Source organism: Sylvia atricapilla, chromosome 5 (genome assembly GCF_009819655.1).
Source record: "Sylvia atricapilla isolate bSylAtr1 chromosome 5, bSylAtr1.pri, whole genome shotgun sequence".
Taxonomy (NCBI): domain Eukaryota; kingdom Metazoa; phylum Chordata; class Aves; order Passeriformes; family Sylviidae; genus Sylvia; species Sylvia atricapilla.
This window is the reverse complement of record NC_089144.1, coordinates 13,695,878-13,718,057: the sequence shown is the minus strand read 5'-3', so window position 1 is coordinate 13,718,057 and position 22,180 is coordinate 13,695,878. Positions and strand designations below refer to the sequence as shown.

At 35.6% G+C, this 22,180-nt stretch overlaps 1 protein-coding gene across 1 annotated transcript in view; it reads left to right on the top strand.

Moving 5' to 3' along the window:
- The window catches only part of HGF (hepatocyte growth factor), a 50,128-nt gene extending 33,057 nt beyond the window's left edge, over nucleotides 1-17,071 (top strand). The window contains exons 9-18 of the mRNA XM_066318736.1: nucleotides 1,249-1,376; nucleotides 2,772-2,874; nucleotides 4,688-4,827; nucleotides 6,851-6,889; nucleotides 7,365-7,461; nucleotides 10,247-10,321; nucleotides 10,916-11,062; nucleotides 11,723-11,829; nucleotides 13,746-13,891; nucleotides 15,984-17,071. Of these exons, the coding sequence (XP_066174833.1) occupies nucleotides 1,249-1,376; nucleotides 2,772-2,874; nucleotides 4,688-4,827; nucleotides 6,851-6,889; nucleotides 7,365-7,461; nucleotides 10,247-10,321; nucleotides 10,916-11,062; nucleotides 11,723-11,829; nucleotides 13,746-13,891; nucleotides 15,984-16,154 (1,153 nt within the window). The 3' untranslated portion in view covers nucleotides 16,155-17,071. The remainder of the gene's footprint in view (nucleotides 1-1,248; nucleotides 1,377-2,771; nucleotides 2,875-4,687; nucleotides 4,828-6,850; nucleotides 6,890-7,364; nucleotides 7,462-10,246; nucleotides 10,322-10,915; nucleotides 11,063-11,722; nucleotides 11,830-13,745; nucleotides 13,892-15,983) is intronic.
- The last annotated feature ends 5,109 nt before the right edge of the window (nucleotides 17,072-22,180 follow it).

Genomic DNA, 22,180 nt, shown 5'->3' with positions numbered 1-22,180 from the left:
CTAGACAAAGCTGTGTGAAACCCTAGGGATTTTTATGAACTTTTCCTTCAAGCATGTATTCATCAATTTGATTATGAAGTGCCTGGATATGTTCCAAGCTGGGATCTGAATCTCAACAGTGCTGATACATTATCACTGGATTTTTTTTCATAGAAATAAAAACTTCTTCAGAGCTTGATTGCTGATTTTAATTTAATATGTCCTAAATAGGACCTGAATGTACTCTTCTTTGTAACAATTAATATTTATAATATTTGAAAGCACTTCTTTAATTTTTTCATAATTTAAATCCTTTTTTCTGGCTCATTACTAAATATAGATACATCAATAGGACTGCTTTTACTTGAGTGACCACTGGTCATCATACATTTCTGTATGATTCATAGATTTCCAAGGTGTGAATAATCTACTCTTTTTAGGCATTACCAGAGTGCTTACAGCTTAATTGTTAGTCCTTTTTTAACTAAGAATAGAGAAAACCTTGCTGACCAGATTGGAGCCACAACCCAATTCTCACTAAAGATCTTTATTGATGAGTAAAATTTGCAGTATTAGGCCCATTCTTTCCATAGTCTGTTATCAGTAAGTGCTGCAGATGTGAAAAATACAGTGAAATATGGAGATGCACAGAACATGGCAACAACTGTCAGGAGACAGGGAAATAAAACTTAGCATTTAAGAGGTTTGAATATTTCATGCAAGCTGCAAAAGACATTTAAAGGTGTTCCCTTGTGACTAACTTCTACTTTAAAGGTAACAGCTGTATAGAACTTCAACATACACTTTTTATTTTCCACATTTCAGTTTCTTAAATGAGTTACTGATAGTCTAAAGCACTCTGTTTCTCAAAACTTACCAGAACCATTCAAAGTACAGGGAGCTTTAAGCACTCTGGTAATGTTTGTATTTAAAAGCACTTGTAATGTATTGGAGGTGTATCCAATGTCAGTTGTATACAAATTTTGATGGGGATCCTGAATGAAAATATTGTTAATCTTCAAATGAAATCTTATATCCCATCAAAATGTATGTCTGCTGAAAATGATTTTCCACAAGGATATTCTTAAAACATTAATATTTGTTTTCTGGACACTGTTCTTACTGGCTCATCTCCTTGCACTTGACACTGATCAGTAACACAGAGACCTGAAAGAACCTGTATTTTTGTTAATTCATTACAAAAAACAATGGACCACATTGGTGGGTTTAGGTTATCCCCGCTGTGAGCTAACATATTTATTTTTATAGGGATTTGAGGGAGAACTACTGCCGAAATCCAGATGGATCTGAATCACCCTGGTGCTTTACCACTGACCCAAACATCCGTATCGGTTATTGCTCCCAGATTCCTAAGTGTGATGTATCAAATGAACAAGGTAACAGAGGAAAGGGTGATAACTTAATTTTAAGTGAATGCCATACTGTTCCGAGGATCAAGTAGACAGCCTTGAGAACTGGAGAAGTGTCTGCATTACACCTATGTAGTTCCACTTTGGCTTTATTGGCATACTTGGGATTTGTTGTGGTGTAAATGAGATTCCTTTCCCAGTTTAATTTGTGATTCCAGCAGGGAATGCTGCAGCAAAGATTTGATTGGATCTGATTATTAGACAAGACCAATCTATGTATCTGCTCCATTGTCTTTTCTTAGTTTGAAAGGCCTTTTTGCACAGCTGAGATGATTTCCTTTGTTCACAATCTTTTTATAATTGCATATCAGGCTACCAAAACCAATTTTTTTTCACTTTTTATTTTCTTGCATATGCCTCCTTGTCTAGAAAGGATTGACCTTCTGAGTTCTTACCTACCTCTGCCTGCGAGGTTCACTCTGAGTCTTCACCCAAACGTTTTTCCCATGAGGTCTTGGTATTACTGTAAGGAGTAATGTTGTATCCTGAATGGATGTCAATCACAGCATAAACTAAGGCTAAGACCTCAGACCTATAACCCTACATCAGGCTGCATTAATATCTCACTCTTTGAATTTTAACCAATTTTTCTTTAAGTTTGAAAAAGTTGCAGTTGCAAGACTCATGTCAGAGAAAGGACTAAACTTTTATAGTTATTCTGTGTTTCTTGTAAAAGATCAATTATCAAAAAGTAAAAATACTGATGAATATGAAATTAAGTGCTTTATGCAAAATGTCTTTATAGTACTGATAATTTTAAACAATTCTCTTGAAAAGTCTCAAAAAGGCTTGTGATAAAAGCTTATGAATTAAACATGACTTCTGCTGGAGTGAACAGGCAAGTTTTTGAATTACATTAAAATTAAAGTCATGATGATTTTTTGATTTTTGAAGAAATACTTAGGTCTAGAATTATATACTGTTTCCAATATCTGTAAACTACGCAGAGCTAAACTGAATGCCTATTTTTTGTGGAGGGAGGAATAAGGGACCATTTTTTACTTGGTTTGATATAAACTAGCTTCTGAAAACTTTTAGGATATTCTGTGTGACTCTTCTAAATTAATCACAAGCCAACTATTTATGAAAGAAAATGTCTAAGTTTATGTAAGTTAAGACAAAAGTTAAAATACTGCTGTGTTCGGAATGAAGGTGTCAAGCAGGAGATTATGTATGTAAATTTGAAAACTATTTTCCATTTTTCTTCTGATCTGATTTATACAAATGTCTGATTAATAGTATATAGCATTTGCTAAACAAAACACTTGTCTTTAGTAATTTGGATTACTGATGAAAAGCAAGAATTTTCTTCTTAATTCTTCACAATCACTCCCCACTTTTATCTCAACCTTCTTTTTTCAGATTGTTATCGTGGCAATGGCAAGAGTTACATGGGGAATCTCTCCAAGACAAGATTTGGGCTAACTTGCTCCACATGGGACAAAAATATTGAAGACTTACGTAGGTGTGTACGTATTAAACAGAAAGAGATGGTTCAGTGAGTCCTGAATAAATATTGCCTCCAGATGGCAACTCTTTTTCATCTGCATTGATTCTAAAGTTGCCCCTATGCCCTGGAGCTTTTAATATCTTTGTTTTCCTAATCTTTATTTTTATATTTTTCTTTTTTTGTTTGCATTTAAATATATTGCACAACATGACTTTGTTCAGGCTAACCACTAATTTCAGGCTTTGGGATGTTCCTTAGTGTTTAGTTTATGGGCTTATTTTTCCCCCATCCCTGTCCTTGAAAGTTTAGTACAATGAGAGGATATCAGAAATTAGGGGAAAGGGTTGTCTCGTCAGCCTTGTCTCATAGCTCATGCTCCTTCAAGGAGGAGGTTGGACTTGAGACCACCTAATGTCCCCTGCAGCCTGAAGCTGACTCTTTAGTCTGCAATCTAGTGACACTGATGTCAAATGCCAATAAAAAGACCTGCAATTTCAGTTGCTTATCTTTAGTTTGGCTTTATTTTCAAGTAGTAGAAATGACAAGTTCAATTTATTTGATGAAGTAAAATGAATTATCAGGACTATATATATAAAAAAAGGATAATGAATAATGAAGTGTTCTGCTATGTATGAGATGTTACACACACTAGTGGCTGTGATGAAAATAGTTTCTCCTTCATTTTCTTTTAGTTTCTGGTGCTGATGCAAATGTGTCAATATTAGCTTTGGTGCTTGTTGTAGAGTCACAGTGCTGGATACATAAGCCATTGTCCTTTGGAAGGACTGTGTAAGTCAGGAAGTGAGGTTTTGAGGAAGCTGTATTGCAAAAGGCAGATTTCAGTGGCCCTGTCTGGTATCATCACCTGGAATACATGTGTTTCTTCCCACAGATGGGGAGAGAGAGGATACATATGTGTATCCAGTGTGCTGTTCATGTAAGGGAGGCAGAGGTTTAAGCTCATGCTTTCTAAGAAGCATGATAAGACTTAATTTGCTGTGAATGTGGCAGTATAAACCTACTGGATGCTTGATGCAATTGCATTCATGTAATAAAGCACAGATCAGCCTTTCTTTTTTTACTCCCACACATTTTCCATCTGGGAACTTCTTTGGGGAGTTATCTGTCTCACTCCAACAGCTTCTCTGGTTATGAGTGTTCTAGAGGCAACATGTGTGGTTGGTTATGAACTGAAGGAGCAGTACAGCTGTGACTAAGGAAGCCTGTATCCTTGTATCTGACAAGCTAAAAATAAACATCTTCCTCCACTTCAGATTTTGGCCTCAAAATTTCACCTCTAAAGTGCTTCACGTGGGCTTGCAACTTAGGTGACCTATCACTGCAGTTTGTCTGAGCCATTCATCTTTTTCCTTGCCTGCTGCTCATCCTTGCTAACTTTCTTAGTTTGCCTTTCTTTTGCCTTTGATTCAGCTTTGTAGATTCAATGCTCACCTGTGCTGTGCAACTGCAGAAGAAGGTACCTCTTCTCCCCAGAGAGGCCTGCAGATTTGCTGAGGGCATCACAAGCACTCTTCTAATCAGTATAATGATCCCTCCTTAGGGTATCTAGAGATTTTAGCTTGAGTGGAAGATCTAGAAGCTGTCCAGTGGACACAGTGCTTAAAATACAAACCAGAGGAACACTGGACCCAGATCTAGAAAATATTTGGGTCTTATCTGCCCTTTGATTTTAACCAGCCCTAAACTCTGACCTGTGGGCTTCTCAATCAGCTAATAATACAATGTGGAGCAAAGCAACATTTAACCTTTGAAAATTTGGGCTATAGTATAAAGCTTTTCAACACTTTGATTTTTTTTTTCCCTGTAGGCATATACAAATATTCAGAGAACCAGATGTTAGTAAACTGAAGAAAAACTATTGCCGCAATCCAGATGATGATTTTCATGGTCCCTGGTGTTACACAGATGATCCTCTTGTTCCCTGGGATTACTGCCCTATTTCTCGATGTGAGTACTTGGTGTGCCGCTGGCACTGCCAGCTGTGCAGTCCCACTGGAGCCACGGTGCCACATGCCCGTGCACACCTTCCTAATTGTCACTTGTGGCAGCAGGAAATGTGTTGATTCTGTCAGGAATCAACTGTGCGTGACTGAGAAAGGAGCAGACAGAAGCTGCTTGTGCAATATATGGACAAGGGGTTCTTTTCCTTGACCAGCTTGGAGATTTCAAGACTTATTTATGCAGCAGGAGCACAAAGGGGCTATTACAGATGGTCAAACATTTTCCAGCAGATCTAGCTATTGAATGAGGGCTGGACGGAGACAAAGAATTGTCTAGTGGTCAGAATGTTGGCTGTGGCCTCAAGAAACCCAGGCAGAGTTATCTTCTGGGCTACAAGCTTCAAAAACTCTTTGTGTGATCAGTCTTTGTAATGACAGAATAACTCACTACATATATGCTGAAGTGTATATGTGCTATAAAGATTAGATTCTGCTTTCGGATGTTTATGGGATGATTTAACTCCTGGCAAGAATTAGGAAAGTCATGCCTCCAAAGTTGAATGTTTAAATCTAAATAGCTTAAATAAACAGAATTAAGAATCCTAGGGAATTCAGCAATAAACTGATGACAACTAGAAAAAGATAGTTTAATACTGAACAATGCACAATTCACATTTATGTTCAAAATCTTTCTCTTCAGTTCTTATTTCTAAGTTACTTTGCTCTATGTCCTGGGAGAACACTTAAATGGTAAATCAGGCTTTTGAATGCACGTCTGTGATCTCTAGAGGTTAAGGATAATGTTACACTCATTCCTAGTGGCAATCTGCTGCATTTCCTCATAGTCCAAACTCCAGCATCTCTAAAATGTGGTATTTGAAGTCTCAGGTGATATTTTGGCATCTCTGTGAAGAGTAAACAAAACTGTGCAAAAGGTTATTTGTCTCAGTAAAAATGAAGCATAGCAGCTGGAGAAACATATTTTTAATTCGCTCTTTCTGAGTTCATTATTTGGATCTGCGAAATCCTAAGGATGCATTCTTGGGAACATTTGTAGGGTATCCAGAACTGGTGAGTAGTACATTTCTGCAATCAAGCACCAGAGTGGGAATGTGCCAGTTTTATCATTTTAACTCATATGGACTAGTATTACAATACTGTATATATATATATATATATATGCACATACATAGGGTAATGCATAGAAATGTATGTATGCACACATATGCATACATCTATACACATACATATATGTATATACATGCACATAGAAACTTAACTATGGATATAACTGTATCTATATAATGAATATACATATGTATGTGTGTGTGTGTATACACATATATTTTCTAAATAATGGAAATCTAGTTGGATGAGGCTGTTTAAATTTATCTTGTGCAAGTTTTCAGCAGTTAACCCTGAACCTCTAGCTCATAATGCTGGGTCATTCTGTAAGTGTCACTGAAGGTAAACATTTGGAAACAAGTTTAGGCAAACTTGTTGTAACTTTTTTTTTAAAATAGGACTAGATGGAAGAACTGAACTAGATTTTGAGGAACATGTTTTGATAAGATTAAGTTTTTGCTGATAGGAACTTAAAATGATTTTTGAAGTTTTTTAAGGAATGAAGAATTTCTTTCAATTTTCTTTGGATTTAATCACTTTACTTCTATAGTTCCTGAAAGCTAATATAAAAATGATAATCTTATTTTTCAGCATTTGCTTGTTTGAATGAAACATGTAAATTGAACATAATAGGCAACCTGATGTCTTCAGGATTCAGCCAAGAAGAAAAATACTTGACATTTCTGTTACAAAATGTTTACTTCATATTTCGTTTTATTGGAATAAAAATTTGCCCTCTTGTAAAACCTTACTGAATATTGTTTTTGCAATGTATTGAATAAATCGTTGAAGTTTAAAACTTTGGAAACTATTAAAGTTAACAATATGTCATTTGTTGTTGAATTTTATTCAATTTTTAAATGCATTTTAATTTTCTGTTGTGGCTATGTCATGTGTCTGTCTAGGTGAAGGTGATACAACTCCTCCTACAACCAGCTTCGATGGTAAGTAACTTTGTGTATGATCTGTGCAGTGCATGACTATCCTCCAAATCTAGACATTGTTTTGCAATTGGGAAACAAAATAAAGATTAGTTAAAGTTGTAAAAAACCCACCACAAAGACTGAGCACAATTAATTTAACAAGACAAAAATGGGGAATAGCTTTATTATATTCCTTTATCTCTCCTCACTGTTGTGTCTTGCCAGTGGTGAGATTTGGTAATGAGTTTCAATGTTTGCTTTTTAACCATGTAGATCTCAAAAAACTATTTAAGTTTATGTATTTTATATTCCCTATGGATATTTAAATAGACCTAGTCAGCTGCACTGAAGTAGTTTTGATGGCCAGAAATACATTCCATTAGCACAGGAAAGATAATACATAATAAATATTGACCTTCTTGTGGTCTTTATGTGCAACTGTGCAGGTTTCCTACCACTGTTTTTAGTAAAATGTGATCTCTGGACCTGCTTTCAGATACTGCCATTCCCTGTGCCTCAACAAAACATTTGAGAGTTGTAAATGGAATCCCAACACAAACTAACGAAGGATGGGTGGTTAGTTTGACATACAGGTAACTATCACTTTGATTAGAAGAGAAATGCAACTACTAGGGTATACTTTTTAGAATTGTAGAAAATGTTGACCATAACAAGAATAGTTCTATATTGCAGTTTATTTATGTAAAAGCAGGGAATCAGCATTCCTCTGATGTCCAGGTGATGCCATAGTATTCACTTTGTTAGTGAAATACTTTATATGTTCGCTGTCACTAACTTATACACATGAACTTGCATTCATAGTGTTCTGCTCTTTCAATTAGCTACTGCAGACCTTTTCATAACACTGGCTTCACATTCAGCACTAAACTGTTTAGTTTAGAGGCTGTTAGAGAAAAATCGAATTCCAGATCAGTATTTTCACTTTGATGGCAGAGCATTTGAAGGATATGAATCAGAGTTGTGAAGGATAAGATTCAAGATTTTGACCTGTGTCAAATTAAGCTTTCCTTTATGATATTGCATGCAATTAAAATTCATCTGGTATTAGAAAAAAAAAAAAAAAAAAAAAAAAAAAAAAAAAAAAAAAAAAGCTCTGAGGAAATCGTTTTTATTCTGTAAAACAGGACCCCTAAAATGTACAACTTGTGTATAACACATGTATCACATTATGGCAGATCTTTGCTGCTGTTTAAAGGCCAGAACACAGAATGGCAGTTTCCTATATTCTTTATTCTGGTTCATAACTCATCAGCTGGAAGTGTGAATCATGAATTTATAACAGGATATATCTCATGCATTGGCTCTAGATCTTCTATCACAAAAAAAAAAAAAGTTAAAAAAATAGTCTTTTGTCTGCTGGGCCAGACTAAAGTAAAGCTCAATTCAATTAGCTTATGCTTCATCATCTCCTTTAAAACTATGTTGTAAAAGACGTATTAATTGAAAAATGTGAGTAAAGAAAAAGATAAAGATTGCATTTTCTACATCTCTTCATCACTAGAGAAGTTCAGGTTGAGGGAGTTTCCCTATCCCTGGTGACTTTCACATCTTATGAAATCCATCAGATCTCAACCTTTTTGGGAGTGCATTGGGTGGTTCAGAAAGACTTTTGTAGAGGAAAATCACTATATTCCTAGACTAAGTAACCAGATAGGTGGACTAAATCGCTCCCTGTAATAGTTAATTTTTGCATTACTTTAAAAGTAGCCTTGATATTTGATGAACTTTTAGGCAGGTAAGGTGAATTACATCTGGGTACCTAAAATTTAAATAGTTATTGTTAGGGTACTTGAACCTGGATTTTTTGCTATGCAATAAAATTCCATGAAACATGAATGCTTAAATGATTGCAGATCTTTTTATGAATAAGGGATTCCTGGCATAGTCCAGCAGCAAAATATATCTTGAAGTATTACATGTGGGCATAAAAATGTAGTTTTATTTTGCATTGTTACCAAGGAAGCAAATAGAATATTGTCTGAAACAAAATCTTAATGGCTTCTGACCTTTGCGCAAGAAAGCCTAACTCTACACTCCAAAATGGAATTGCTGTGTTTGAATGGTGAAGGCCCAGTGAAACTTAGAAGCTATTCGTATTTGGTAACCAAAGCCCACCTCTAAATCTTAAATTGATCAATGAAATTTTCTTGAATATCCAATTCAGATTCTGTCACCAAGTGTATTTAAATATTTTTAAATGGTTTTATTCTGTTTCATGGAACCAGCTCTGAATTTTTCACACACTTAAATGAGGAATTAACATTTCTATGTGGATTAATGAATCTAACACAAAAGATGAAATTCTGTATAACATAGTAAGTGATGCAAACATAACATAGAGGAACATAGTTATACTCCTGGATGTATATTTTTATAATAAAACAAGCTAGAACCTACATTTCAAAAGACTCCAGCCTTTTGGACAAGATATTTTGCTACTCAACCAAAATATGTTTTAAAATATATAAAAGTCAAAGCTCTGTATTATCCTGCTGTCTGTGAACTCCATATATAGTCTGGTATACATCCAGTAGTTCTTTGCAAAACTTTGAACATTTGTGTGATTTGAATTTATAAATTGTGAGATTTTAAGCTTTTCCCAAATTGCTGACAATTCTGATTCACTTTCCAAAGAGCTACAGAAAATAAATGTGATTTTGGAGGCACAAAGAAGGAAACTAATTAATCTACATTCCACAGTAATTTTTTTAAAGAACTGTCATGCTTAATTGCTTTAATTTTACTTGATATATTATGCTTCAGGTTTTCTATAATCACATGTAGGATGTCATACACTGCAGATTGTTTCCAACTGAAGTATGTGGGGACACAAATCTCCTAGGGCTTGTAATCAAATAGGAACTCTCCACCTTGAGGTCAATGCTTTGAATAATACTTACATGAGTAATGACCAAATGTTGTTTACATCTGGTGGCAGTTTGGGGACTTGCTTGAAAGTTTCAGTCCAGTTCTTGTTACAAAGTATTGCCCCCTCTCCTTTTTTTTTTTTTTTTTTTTTTTTTTTTTTTTTTTTCTTTTTTCTTTTTACTTAGGTGTCTTATTACAAATTCAGCTTTGAAACCACTAAATGAACAGAGTAAATGGATTTGTCTTTCTTTCTGGTTTTTTCACACTGCAGTAAAGCTCTGTAAAGTCATGTTACTGTAAGTGTTGGAACTGGAGAGCGAAGGGACAGAGACAAGTTTCCTCGTGTTGTCAGTCTGCCACTTTTCACCAGAAAACACGCATGGGGAGCAAAACACTCTTTAAACTTTTTGACTATGTGGAAACTAATACTAGTGGTTTGGGTTGGTTTTATTTTTAACCTTTTTTTTTTTTTTTCCTTTTCTCCCTCAGGAATAAGCATATCTGTGGTGGTACTTTGATAAAAGAAGAGTGGGTTCTTACAGCAAGGCAGTGTTTCCCTTCTCGGTACAGTAGTCTGTAATTTTGCAGTATGAAAATTCATCTATTTTCAGGAACTTATCAGCACAACTCTTCTTCAGCTTGAATGCAGAAATTTTTCCTCCTGTTTGGCTTAAACACTGTTTTTCTGATATAAAAGGCCTGTGGGACCTTGTTATTTTCTGTTATTATTGCTGTAAATCTAAATAGCCCTGGCTATTTTACATAGAAGCATAAATACATTTTCCAAGTGTCATGATTAGACAATTGCCTCTTTAGGAGAATAAGCTCATGCTTCTGCTTAACTGGACAAAATAAAATAGAAAACTTGAGTAAATCTAAAAAAGTTCAAAGGTTCATAGTGTCCAAGGATTTAAATGTTTGGACACTGTTATGAAAAAAAAATTAGGTTTTAGTAACAGTTAAAGATAAAATTATGTAATGGCTTCAGGCCAAAACCTTATATCCAAGCATGTTGATTTTGGAATAGCAGTTGGCAGCATGAAATCATTTCTGCTAAGGAGCGTTAGTTAAGATCTTCCAGCATAATCATATTAGGCAGAGTTTTTTAGTTATTTTATTTTCAGTCAGAAAAATCATTACCAACTTTGCCTCACTTAGGTACAAAGATTTGAAAGACTACAAAGCCCTGCTTGGAGTCCATAATATCCAAGGAAAAGGAGAGGAGAAGCGCAGACAAGTCCGGAATATTGCCCAGTTGGTATATGGCCCCCCAGGGTCAGATTTGGTCTTATTGAAACTTAGCAGGTTAGTATCTGTTATTGTGAATTCTGGGACTGGGTGAGATAAATTCATAATTCTCTTCCTAAATGACGTCTTCAAGTTCATTGTTGTATTATCTCCAATACTACAGATGCTGTCTCCATGGGGTAAACTTCCAACTGAAAGAAATTTTATTGGTATATGCAGAAATGCAGGTCCATTGACGTTACTCAGAAAACAGATGTTACTCCTGTGAAATCATACCTACATTATTCTTCCTGTTAACCATGTTTAGGTTTGTTGGGAGATTTAAAGAAAACCCACAAAGTAGCGGACTAGTATATGGTTTTGATTTATAGAATGTGCACCAGATTGTAGCTGAGATCCTTGTGTACATACAAGCTTTCAAAATTTCTCCACATTAACAAACCTATATATCCAAATGAAATGCCATCACTACTTACTTTTAAGATTAAAACCCAAGTTAAATAGTCTAAAAGTGGTGACAGCATTTCAAGAATTTTTTGACAGTTGGCAGCTGTAGTACAGAAAATAGGTAGAAGAATCCATCATATTCTTCAAAGACAGAAAATGAAAGGAAAAGAATTGGCACAGTTTTTAATTGCTGTGGTCTACAATAGACTCAATGTAATTTTTAAAATACATCTTAGAAGGTTATATCTATATTTTTTTTCCTCTTTTCAGACCTGCTATATTGACAAATTTTGTAGAAATAATCCGATTGCCCATTTCTGGATGTACCATTCCAGAGAAGACCAGTTGCAGTGTTTATGGATGGGGATACACTGGATGTAAGAAACTATTTTTAAAAACTAAATGAATACGTTGACAACTTACTTCCTCTTGTCATTATAGGTGAGGCTGTGGGTATTGCCTGATGCCATGGTTGTCCAACACTTCTTGTTAAAAAATAGAGTTGTTTTTTTCTAATTTTGTAAATCTCTGAGCATTTTATCCAAGTTAATTTAATATGAAATATTTTCCACTACTCTCTCCTTTTTTTTGTTGTTGTTGTTGTTGTTTCAGGGACAGGCAAAATGATTCAAACATTTCAAGGAGTGAATTAGAGAAAAATACCAATCTACATGTTTAAAAAAAAAATCAACAAAATTGATCTGTAGAATGTTAACAGGGTTTTTTGACAAATACTTGTTCATCTACTTGAGCAGTCTCTTTCTGTAATCCAAAGTAGGCCCCTGTGGAAAAACTAATACAGAAACATGTAATCAAAGACTTTATTAACACAGACAATAACAATGAATTTGAGATGCACAGGCAACCCTAAGTCTGGCATTTCCTATCTTTTGAATATTTGACTTTGCAACCTTTCTAATGTTTATTAAACACAGTTTTGTGCGAAGAAAATACAAATATGTGGGAGAACAGACATTTATTTAGTCTAGTAAATGCTATATCTGGCTAATTAGGTGTTGATAAAAAGTTAATAGTTGCCAGTTGACAATAATTACTCCAATATTTACTGTGCTCAAATGTTGTTTTGCCACAGACCCTGAGTAAGCAGCAGCAATATACTCACACTGTCCTGGAAGCAGAGCAGAAGCTAGGCTGGAATTCTGAGGCTGTCTTCCTTGTAGCCACCACTCTGCCATTTCTTTGTGGGTGGCAATTAATCTGTACCAGCCCTCTCCCAAATGACTGCCTTTGATGTTCCCAGCATGTCCATAATGGCCATCCTCTGGGGGCATCGGCTGTCTGGCGGACAGGGACATCAGGCTGGAGCACAGTACAGCATCACAGGGAAGCTTAGCTTAGGACAACTGATAAGGAATTTGCAATGTTGTGGGGTTATGTAATACAGTAAATACATAACATCTGTCATCCAAGGACTTTGTACTATATTTTTTGCACTACTTATTATAATCCTCAGAGAATCCCGGTCAGGGAAGGAAGAAGTGTTACATCCATTTGGTTTTTTTTTTTTTTTTTTTTCAAGAAAACAGGATAATAAGTCAGTGGAGGGCAAGCTTGGCATTTTCTTTTGATGGCTGTGCAGAGAATGGGCAGGTCCAGACCCTTTATTTATCTTTGCAGCTTGTCTAGGCTTGTCTTTCGACATGTAGAACAAGAGTAAGCTCCACAGGGCTCCTGCTTCCTGACCTTCACACTGGTGAATGGAGATTGCACAAGGCTGTGGCTCTGCCCTTGCAGGCACAAAGTCATTCAGGGTAGCTGAGCCAGCACAGAATGAGAAAAACTCCACTCTGCTGCAGTATTTTTCAAGTCACACGTCCTTCCCTAGGCCATGGCAGGCACTGTTACACATTAACTCGTGTTTTAAGTCAGGGAGAAGAATCCTCTCTCCACTGATGGGAGTGATAACATTTTCAGGCTCTTTTTGTGATTTCTTTGATGACTGGGCAAGCTGGTGGTGAGCTGCAGAGGAAGTCCAGTTACCCAGCCCTCTATTCTAGTGCTACAAACTTACCCAGATATTCTCAGAGAACTGAACAGCCATGAAAACCAAACTAATGTCTGGCAAATCCCATTTGCAGAAAATATAAGAAATCCAAAATACAAAAGCATGATATGAAATACAAAAGCAAAAACAGTGGGGATAGAAAAAAATGTGAGTTTTTGAGAGAAAATACAATAACTGAAATCATATTAATAAGTTTATTTAGACTGTATCTTGAAACACTTTTTCTCCCCTAAAATACCATATTTTTTATTTTATTTTCAATTGTAGTAGTTAATTATGATGGCCTTCTCCAAGTAGCAAACCTGTTTATTCTGGGAAATGAGAAATGCAACCAATATCTCAAAGGGAAGATTACTGTGAATGAGTCTGAAATCTGTGCTGTGGCTGAAACCATAGGTGCTGGGCCTTGTGAGGTAAATATTGCATTTCCTAATACATTTATAAGACCCTGGCTATTTCTTAAAAAAAATAAAATTACTGGAGGTTTTTTATAATTATTCTTATTGCACTGAACTTTTACACTGGAAAATGAATTTGTGTTACAAGTGTTCTAGTTTATGTCAGAGTGCAGAAATTACTTCAATTTCACTGTGCTACCACGTCACTGAAAGGTTTACAGGAATCTTGTATATACTCATATGCTAAAGCACTTCACTAGACATACTTGTGTTCTCTGTACTAAGAACAAAGGTGGACTCTGTGGTAGCAATAGCTGTGTGTTTTGACTGATTAGAAATCAAAAGCTGGAGCAAATTCGTGTTCTTATTTAGAGGAGGTATTGCATGCAAAAATACATAATTCTCAGTATGAGTTGATAAAATTATGAAGGAAGGAGAAAGATCTAAAAATGTCCTGGGGTTTTTATAAGTCAGAAGACTGGAGCATTTTGGTCTCCTGAGCAATATGTTGATGAGGACAGGACAACTATTTCAGTGATCATATAGTTTGGTACAGTTGTTTGGCTTACCACTGGTTTTGGGGATGGAGAAAAGACATTTTAGGAGAAAAGCTGTAAATAATTTATTACAGGAAGATAATTTTTTAATTTTTTTTTTAAATTGTAAAATCTGACTGCAGATATCTAGATGGAGGGAAGCCATGAACGTTATTAAGTATTTATTATCTGGAACAGAACTGTTGATTTCCTAACACCAATGTTAACCATGTAACAAAATTTTCCCTACCCAAGGGTACTACCAAACCATGGGGAAGAGAGGTCATCTTCATAAAGCTGAGGCCTCTTCCATTTGTTATTAATATTCCATGGGATCATTTTTTGTTGCAAAGTATTTTCTTCAAAATAAAATATTTAATTGTAAATGAGGTCTTAGACTTGTCAGGGCTTATAAATGAAACATCTGCATGGAAGTCTGCTGGGGATCCTGCACTTTGTTTTCCCCTGCAAGAAGAAATGGAATGAATTAATATTAGCAATCAGTCTTAATCACTGAGCAGTTTCCTGGTCTCTGAGTTCTCCTTTGAAGCTACTTTCCTCAGCAGAGAACAGGCAGAGGAACAAAATCAGATTGGCAGGTGAAACTCCACTCCTGAAAGTGTTTTATGAGCCGCTCTGATGGCGCTGACACAGTTCATTGTTCATGTGGGAACTAGTCTGCCGTCAGTCAGAAAAAATCCCAAACCAAATAAAGGTCAAGCATTGTTGTTTCTCTGGTGATCCAGAGAGAATGAAATGCTAATTGTCAGCTTTCATTTTTTGAAACAATGACTCACTATCTCATATGAGCATTTGCTGTTTAGTTTTGCAGCCAGTTTGCTGGGTCCAGTCTACCTTTAACCTGGGCAGAAACTGCAGCATCTCTGTTCAAGTCCCAGGTCTATGTGATTGTATCTAACTGATCTCAGTGGGTCATACTCCAAATTTTCATAGAATGCATAAACTAGTGTATAGATGTCTCATTCATCCATAATAACAAAAAAATATCATCTTGACAAGTTATGTTTCAAATTCTTAAAAAATATATGACCTTTTATTATGTTTTTTATCTCCCCTGCCTATTTATCTATGCAGATTCTCATCCTACGGCCTTGCAGGATGATTGACTGAAAGAAAGATACTAACCTGACTTTGTCAGTAGAGTTTCATGCAAGGCCTGTCATCATAACAAAGATATTTATCTGTCAACTCACATTCTGCTCATCTGGTTGATATTCACATAAATAAATTTTAGCCTTGCAGGTAGCTGAAAGAGGTGAATAAAACCTGCCAGTCTGAAGTCACTAAAATGACATGTTAAGATGGATCACAGAGCTTAATTTGCACAGAAAGGAACAAAAGGTCAGAGGCCAACTCTGCACTGTTTCTCATAAGTTCTGGTTATGAAAAAAAAATAAAATTGGAAGTTGGTTTATATCCTGTGGCAAGAACACTATTGCCTGGTGCATCCTGTCATCCCCAAAAGAAACCATTCAGTAGCAGACAGGTGGGACCTCTGTCTTGAAGCATTTTGAGAAGTGACACTTATGCTGTTTATTTTTTTTTCCTAGAGAGATTATGGTGGTCCTTTGGTTTGTGAACAAAACAGGCTGAAGATTGTAATTGGTGTCATTGTTCCTGGCCGTGGATGTGCCATTCGAAATCGTCCTGGGATTTTTGTTAGGGTCTCATATTATTCCCGGTGGATACACAAGATTATGATGACCTACAGAAAACCCTGAAAAAGTCAACAACTCCCACTGAAAGATTTTGGACAGCATGTAATTAATGTGTAATGTAAAGATCAACAATTTTTTTAAGTACTTGATAGTCAAGTTTGTTGAGCTTCTTTTAATATTTATGGGTCTTTTTGGTGTTTTTGTCTACCAGTGTTGTTTTATAAATGTTGGAGTGACTTACAGTATATGCAAGTATGGTGACATATCTCCTGAAGATACTTGAATGGATAAAACAATTTTGCAAAGACATTACTGGATGATAAATGGTTTTGTAGAAATAGATCATATGACCTTCTTAATGCTGCTCTTCAGATTATCTTAGAAGGAGAAACAAATTGTAGTTCTATTTAACACATTTTATTCTTTCTATGAGCCATATATTTCTCTCCATATATAACAAAAGCCCTACTGAGAGATATATGCATCTGTTGAGGACAGCATTTATGATCATGTTTCTCTTTCCCCTTTATAAGAGGTCAAAGATTTCAGTATTTTATTAAAAAATAATATCTTTAATAAGTAATTTTTTCATTATTGATGGACTTTGACAAGCCTACCATAAGCAGAGTTCTTGTAGAAGTCACTACCACTTTCTTTTACACAGTGCTTACAGACTCTAGTCCTGCACTTGATTCCTTCACTGTGTATGTGGTCCTCTAACAGACATCTCAAACTCCATTTTGATTAGCAAACTGTTGATCATTTCTTTAAAGTTTGACCCAGAAATAACTGTAGATTTACAATGCTAAAGAGAGCATCTCATACAGTTTAAAAAGTAATCCTGATTAGCTATTGAAAGACTTTGGGCATTTAAAGAAATTTAAATCAGATATGCCCGAATCTTTCTAAACAGACAACTATTAAGAAATCAGTTGGTTCCAGTTATTTCTTGAAAATCTGCATTTGCAGGAGAAAAAAAAAAAAAAAAAATCTAGCACCTGGCTGAGAGACTTAAGACTCGGAAAAGTAAGTTATACGTTAATAACTTTTCAGAAGTTTGAGAACTTTAAGGAAACCTTAACTAGATTTGGACAAAATTCTATCCTTTGTATAATTCCTTTTGGGATAATAAAACGATTACAGAGATTGATATTATCTTGTATTTAATATGGACAACATCATTGATAGTTTAGTTGCTTGTTTCCTGCCTATATATAGGACAATCTTTTTCCTTTATGCTGACAGGGAAAGGGAACAAAAAATCATCATCTATGAAAAGTGCTTGTTCTTCTGTAGGCATTATTTTTATGTCTGGAAATATTGTACAAATATGTTGTTATACATGGCACTGATTACCATTTATTTCTGGAACATTGATAAAACTTATATCCAATTGTTAGTTTTACTACTGTACATGTAATTGCATAAGTAACACCACTGTTGCTTCACTTGTGACTGTGTAAATTGTAAATGTTTCCAATAGTGTTTGGTCTGTGTATCATATCTAACTGCATAGCCACGAGGCTGACTCCATGGTGTAGACATGGAAAAGGACATTTCATGCAGAAGATACAGGATTGAATTCTGCTCTGTCAGAAAGTGACCACTTCAGGGGAGATGTCTTGGGAGACAGGCCTCATCTTGACTCATCTAATTTTTCTTCGGCAGTGCACTTTGACTAAAATGGGACTCAAGTATGCTTACATCTGGTGAGCTGGGATGGGTTTCAGCCCACGCTTAAGTGGCTTGGCTTGCTGAGATTTGTGTCACATATCCAGCAGATTCTACTGGTACATAGGACAAAGTCTTTCAGCAAGAAGAGCTTCTGAAATTCCTCCTGATGTAAATAGTCTCTTTGGACAAGATGTGACTTCTCTGTACAGCAGATTCAAGGTTGTGGATGTTCTGCAGACAGTCTGTCTCAATCTATTCTGACCACCTCTGAAGGCTTTGTGCTCCCTTTGGCCTCTCTTACTTACCAGCCCTGAAAAGGGCAGGATTTAGCCTGTTGTATTTACACTTAATTATTGTCATGTAGGTGAAAAGTATATTCATACTAAGTATATACTGACCATATCTTATTGAAAAGATTACATTTTTAAGAAAAACTTTTAAAAAACTCCAAGTGAGTTTTGTTCTCAGCCACAAGTAGAATGTGGATAAAACATACAATCCCATGTTCACTCTTTGTATTCTAAGAATTGTTATGTGCTCACTGTATTATATTTGCAGGTGTTTTGTTATGTCTATCTAAAAAAATCAAATCCTAAAATATTTTAGTTATAAGCTTCTGCTGTGCAGAAGACTGTGATTTTTATATATATATATATATCACACACACATGCATATATACATGATAAGAATACTGGGTTTTGTTAGACAGTGTGTAAGGATTTTTACCTGTTTGTTCTGGACAGTGCCTCAGTAAAATAAATTTTCAGAGTTGATGCTCCAGAACATAACAAGTTTGTATGCACTTGCTTACCAGGTACTTTTGCTGTCCCTATCTCAGAATGGAGGGCACCTGAGATCCTGAAGAGCAAGGGAAGAGAAGAATAATGACATGTGGTAATGAATCTGTACTTCATTTATTCCTGTGAATATTTCTTGTTGGTACCAATGGTACCGTACCAGGCAACTGTTATAACTACAGGACTCTCTTAAGAAAGGACACTCTACAGATATTTTTTCACTATTGTAATATTTTTTCTCTGTTATAACAAGGGAACCTGATCCAGTGCGCATCTAAATTGCTAAAAAACCTCTTACTAACTTCGGTGGGATTTGAACTTCACTTCATAAATGTGATTTTAATCAGATTAACATAAGGGGTACAGAACCTAAATTCTTATCTAAGGACATTCTTCAACTCCATTGAATTTCATTCTTATTCTCCTTGCTGTAACTAATCTTTATCTCTGAAAGGTGTAATGTCTGGATATAAAATTCTGGAACTAAAACCTGAGAGATGATTTTGTGTGACTGGTTAGTCTAACTTAATCATTATTTTCTTTGGGCATTGTAATTGTCTAACACTTCTTCCTTTTGTTAAAGAAAACATCTTTCCCTTGAAAGAGTTTTCCCCCTATTTCTCTTTCTCTTGTAAACCTCATGACCCTCAGAGAAAAATGTAGCTCTCATTGGGAATGTACTGGTCTAGATTTTTGCTGCTACTGCTGAAATCTTCTTCTCTAGTTTAAGATAAAAATTCTCTGAGGCATCCTGCAATCCCTTCCTGCAGGTAATGCCAATGTACTTGACAGAGCTACTCACTTGAGTTAGAGCTTTTCTGATGAGGGCCCAAATATATTTCTGGGAGTCAAAATCTACTCAGGCAAAACGTCCCTTGAATTCAGTGAATGTGATTGTCAAAAGAGCAGGGTCTAAGAGTTCTTCAGTACTTTTCCACATGGTTCCTTGTACACAGATTCTCAGCTCCAAGGCAACCTCAGCAGGAGTTGAGGCTTTGTCATCATCCTTCTGGAAAGCTGGTTGTAAACCAGTTGACCCCCAATAAGCCTATTGGATTGTTTATTTAGCTTTGTCTCCTTATCAATTATTTTCTTCCTCCCTCATGTGCACTGGTATATTACTGTTTTTGAATGTTGGGGCTGCTGGCAGGAACTGACATGGCTTTTCACCCTAAAATTTTCCGGTGTTCCTTTTAAACATACCCTTGGGCATTTATGTGTGGTGTTTTCTTGCATGGGATCCAAGTTCAGGGAGCTGCCTGTGGAGTTTAGTGTATGATAAAAGTATTTTTTTCTTATTTAAGTGGGAAAAAAAATGCTCCCATTAACTACAACATGCTGAATGCCTAATGAAAAGGGAACACTGTGGTTATAACTTGTTATACAAATCTTCTGTAATTAGCATCTTCATTAGTTAATAAAGTTGGTATTTTTGTAACCTTGTTTACTCTTATTATTCTTAATAAAGTATTTTATAAAAAACAACAACTAAATTAGCATTACATTTCTTATTGAAAGAGCAAGGTCAGAACCCCACTGCAAGTCTCCCAATTCCAATTCCAGTGAGGGATTTTAATGTGCAAATAAGGAGGACTGGTGCTTTAAAGATCCTCTGGTATCCAATTGTAGAATTGAAAATAAAATGAAAGAAAAAGCCAAATACCTGGTGATCTTGTTGAAACTTCCCAAGATCTTTCTGAATGATTTCTGTACTAAGAATGGTCTAAGCATATTGCAGTGAGATATATATTACTATATTTCCAGTGGAAAGGGTATTCTCAAGCTAAACATAAATATTTTCTGAGAGTTTTTAGTTCCTTACAATTTCAGTAGAAGCTTGGGATTTTCCTTCTTTGTATAAATACACTTTACACTTCTGGAAAGGGCTCCCCTGTCAGCGTCACTTAATACTGATGGTACAAAAGATGATGCAAAGGAGAGCAATAACTTGCAATAAACCTTGATGATGCTGCTGCACTTAATACCACAACCACCCAGCAGCTACCAGAAAAGGAAATAAGCAACACCCTTACTAACCCCACCAGTAAGTTCATAACTTCTTTGGCATTATCCAGCTGAAATTTCAAAGTTGTAAGCATTTCTGGTTACACTGTGATTCTGATGATTTAAATATATATTTTCTCCAGCTATATCCACAGTGAATCATTTTTCAAATAAGCTCCTGTGCAGAGAGTTTGAAGTCTGGTTCTGAAATTTTCCATGGCAAACATCACTTTCCTTTTTTGTTGTTTTCCAAAAAGGGGGTTTTCTAATCAATCCATAACATGATTGGATTTTATCAAGAACTCCTGAAATCAGTGGGAAGCTTGCAATAACTTCAAACATGCAGGAATGCTTCCAAAGTAATAAAACCCCATAAATATATCCATATGTCAAAACAATACTTTGCTATAGTTTTGCATTCAGTTTTCAGTATGTTCAGGTGACCTGTGTGTCTTCTGGGATCCATGAGAATTAACTGCTTGTACAGCAATTTGCACTAGAAAAATCTCTACAGGGATATTGCCTTCATATTACATTCTGTTGTGGCTTTATCTTCTGTAGCTGCAGGAACACTGTGATCTGTAGATGATAAATGATGGAAACCCACACTGATGCTCACTGCTTGTGTTCTGCTCTGTTATTTAACAAGCCTCGTGTAAACAGAGCAGGCCATTTAGTAGGGCTCAGTTGTGTATCTACTCTGCCTTCAAAAGCACCGATTTCTGGACAGCTCTGTTCCAATAAAACCCAAGTGCAATAAATAGGAAAGAAAACAGCTGGGAGGGAAAAGGCAGACCATAAAAAGATTATTAACAAATTAAGCCCTAAAAAAAAAAAAAAAAAAAAAAAAAAAAAAAAAAAAAAAAAAAAAAAAAAAAAAAAAAAGTTGTGTTACTTTTAAAAACATAGGGTATATGGTGTGAAAAGCTGCAATAGAATAGCTTAATAGCTAAGTCTACTTTGTTGAGAACACGTAGGAAGATGCAATGACTTCTCCATATGGTCACAGAAGATATAGGACAAGTTGTGCTTCTGTGTCTGGGGTCCTGATCATAGTTGCATTGAAATCACTGTCAAAACACTATATTAAAACACTATTTAGCCCAATCTAGGGATAATGGATATGTCCGAAAGCTTCCTTCTGAACCCCTTGGCCTTTGTTGTGACATTGTTTGGGATCCTGGCTTAAGGAAATGCTCAGGGCATGTTCCAGACTGTTAATGAGTGTCAGAGGGAGAAAATATAGATTTTATTTCAAAGCTGGCTATCAAAGTTCAACTGCAAACTATCAAATTTGCTCAGAGTCTGATTGAAGATGAAAACTGTTTAATTTGCTTACTATTCAAATATTGTTTATTAAATAATAACAAAAATTTTATTAATATTATAAATTATTAAGAAGAACAACAGCAACAGCAACAATCTTAAAACACATGAAGAATGCAGTTGCAATTAATCTAGCTTTTATACACAAAAGAATCAATTCTTTAGGGAAAAACTCCACCAGAGCAAAAAAATGTACCACTTCGGAGTCCAAGAGATGTCATTTTCTTGAGATATCTCAAGTTTTGTCTAATGAAGCTAGTGTTGACCTCAATTGGATTATTTAATACA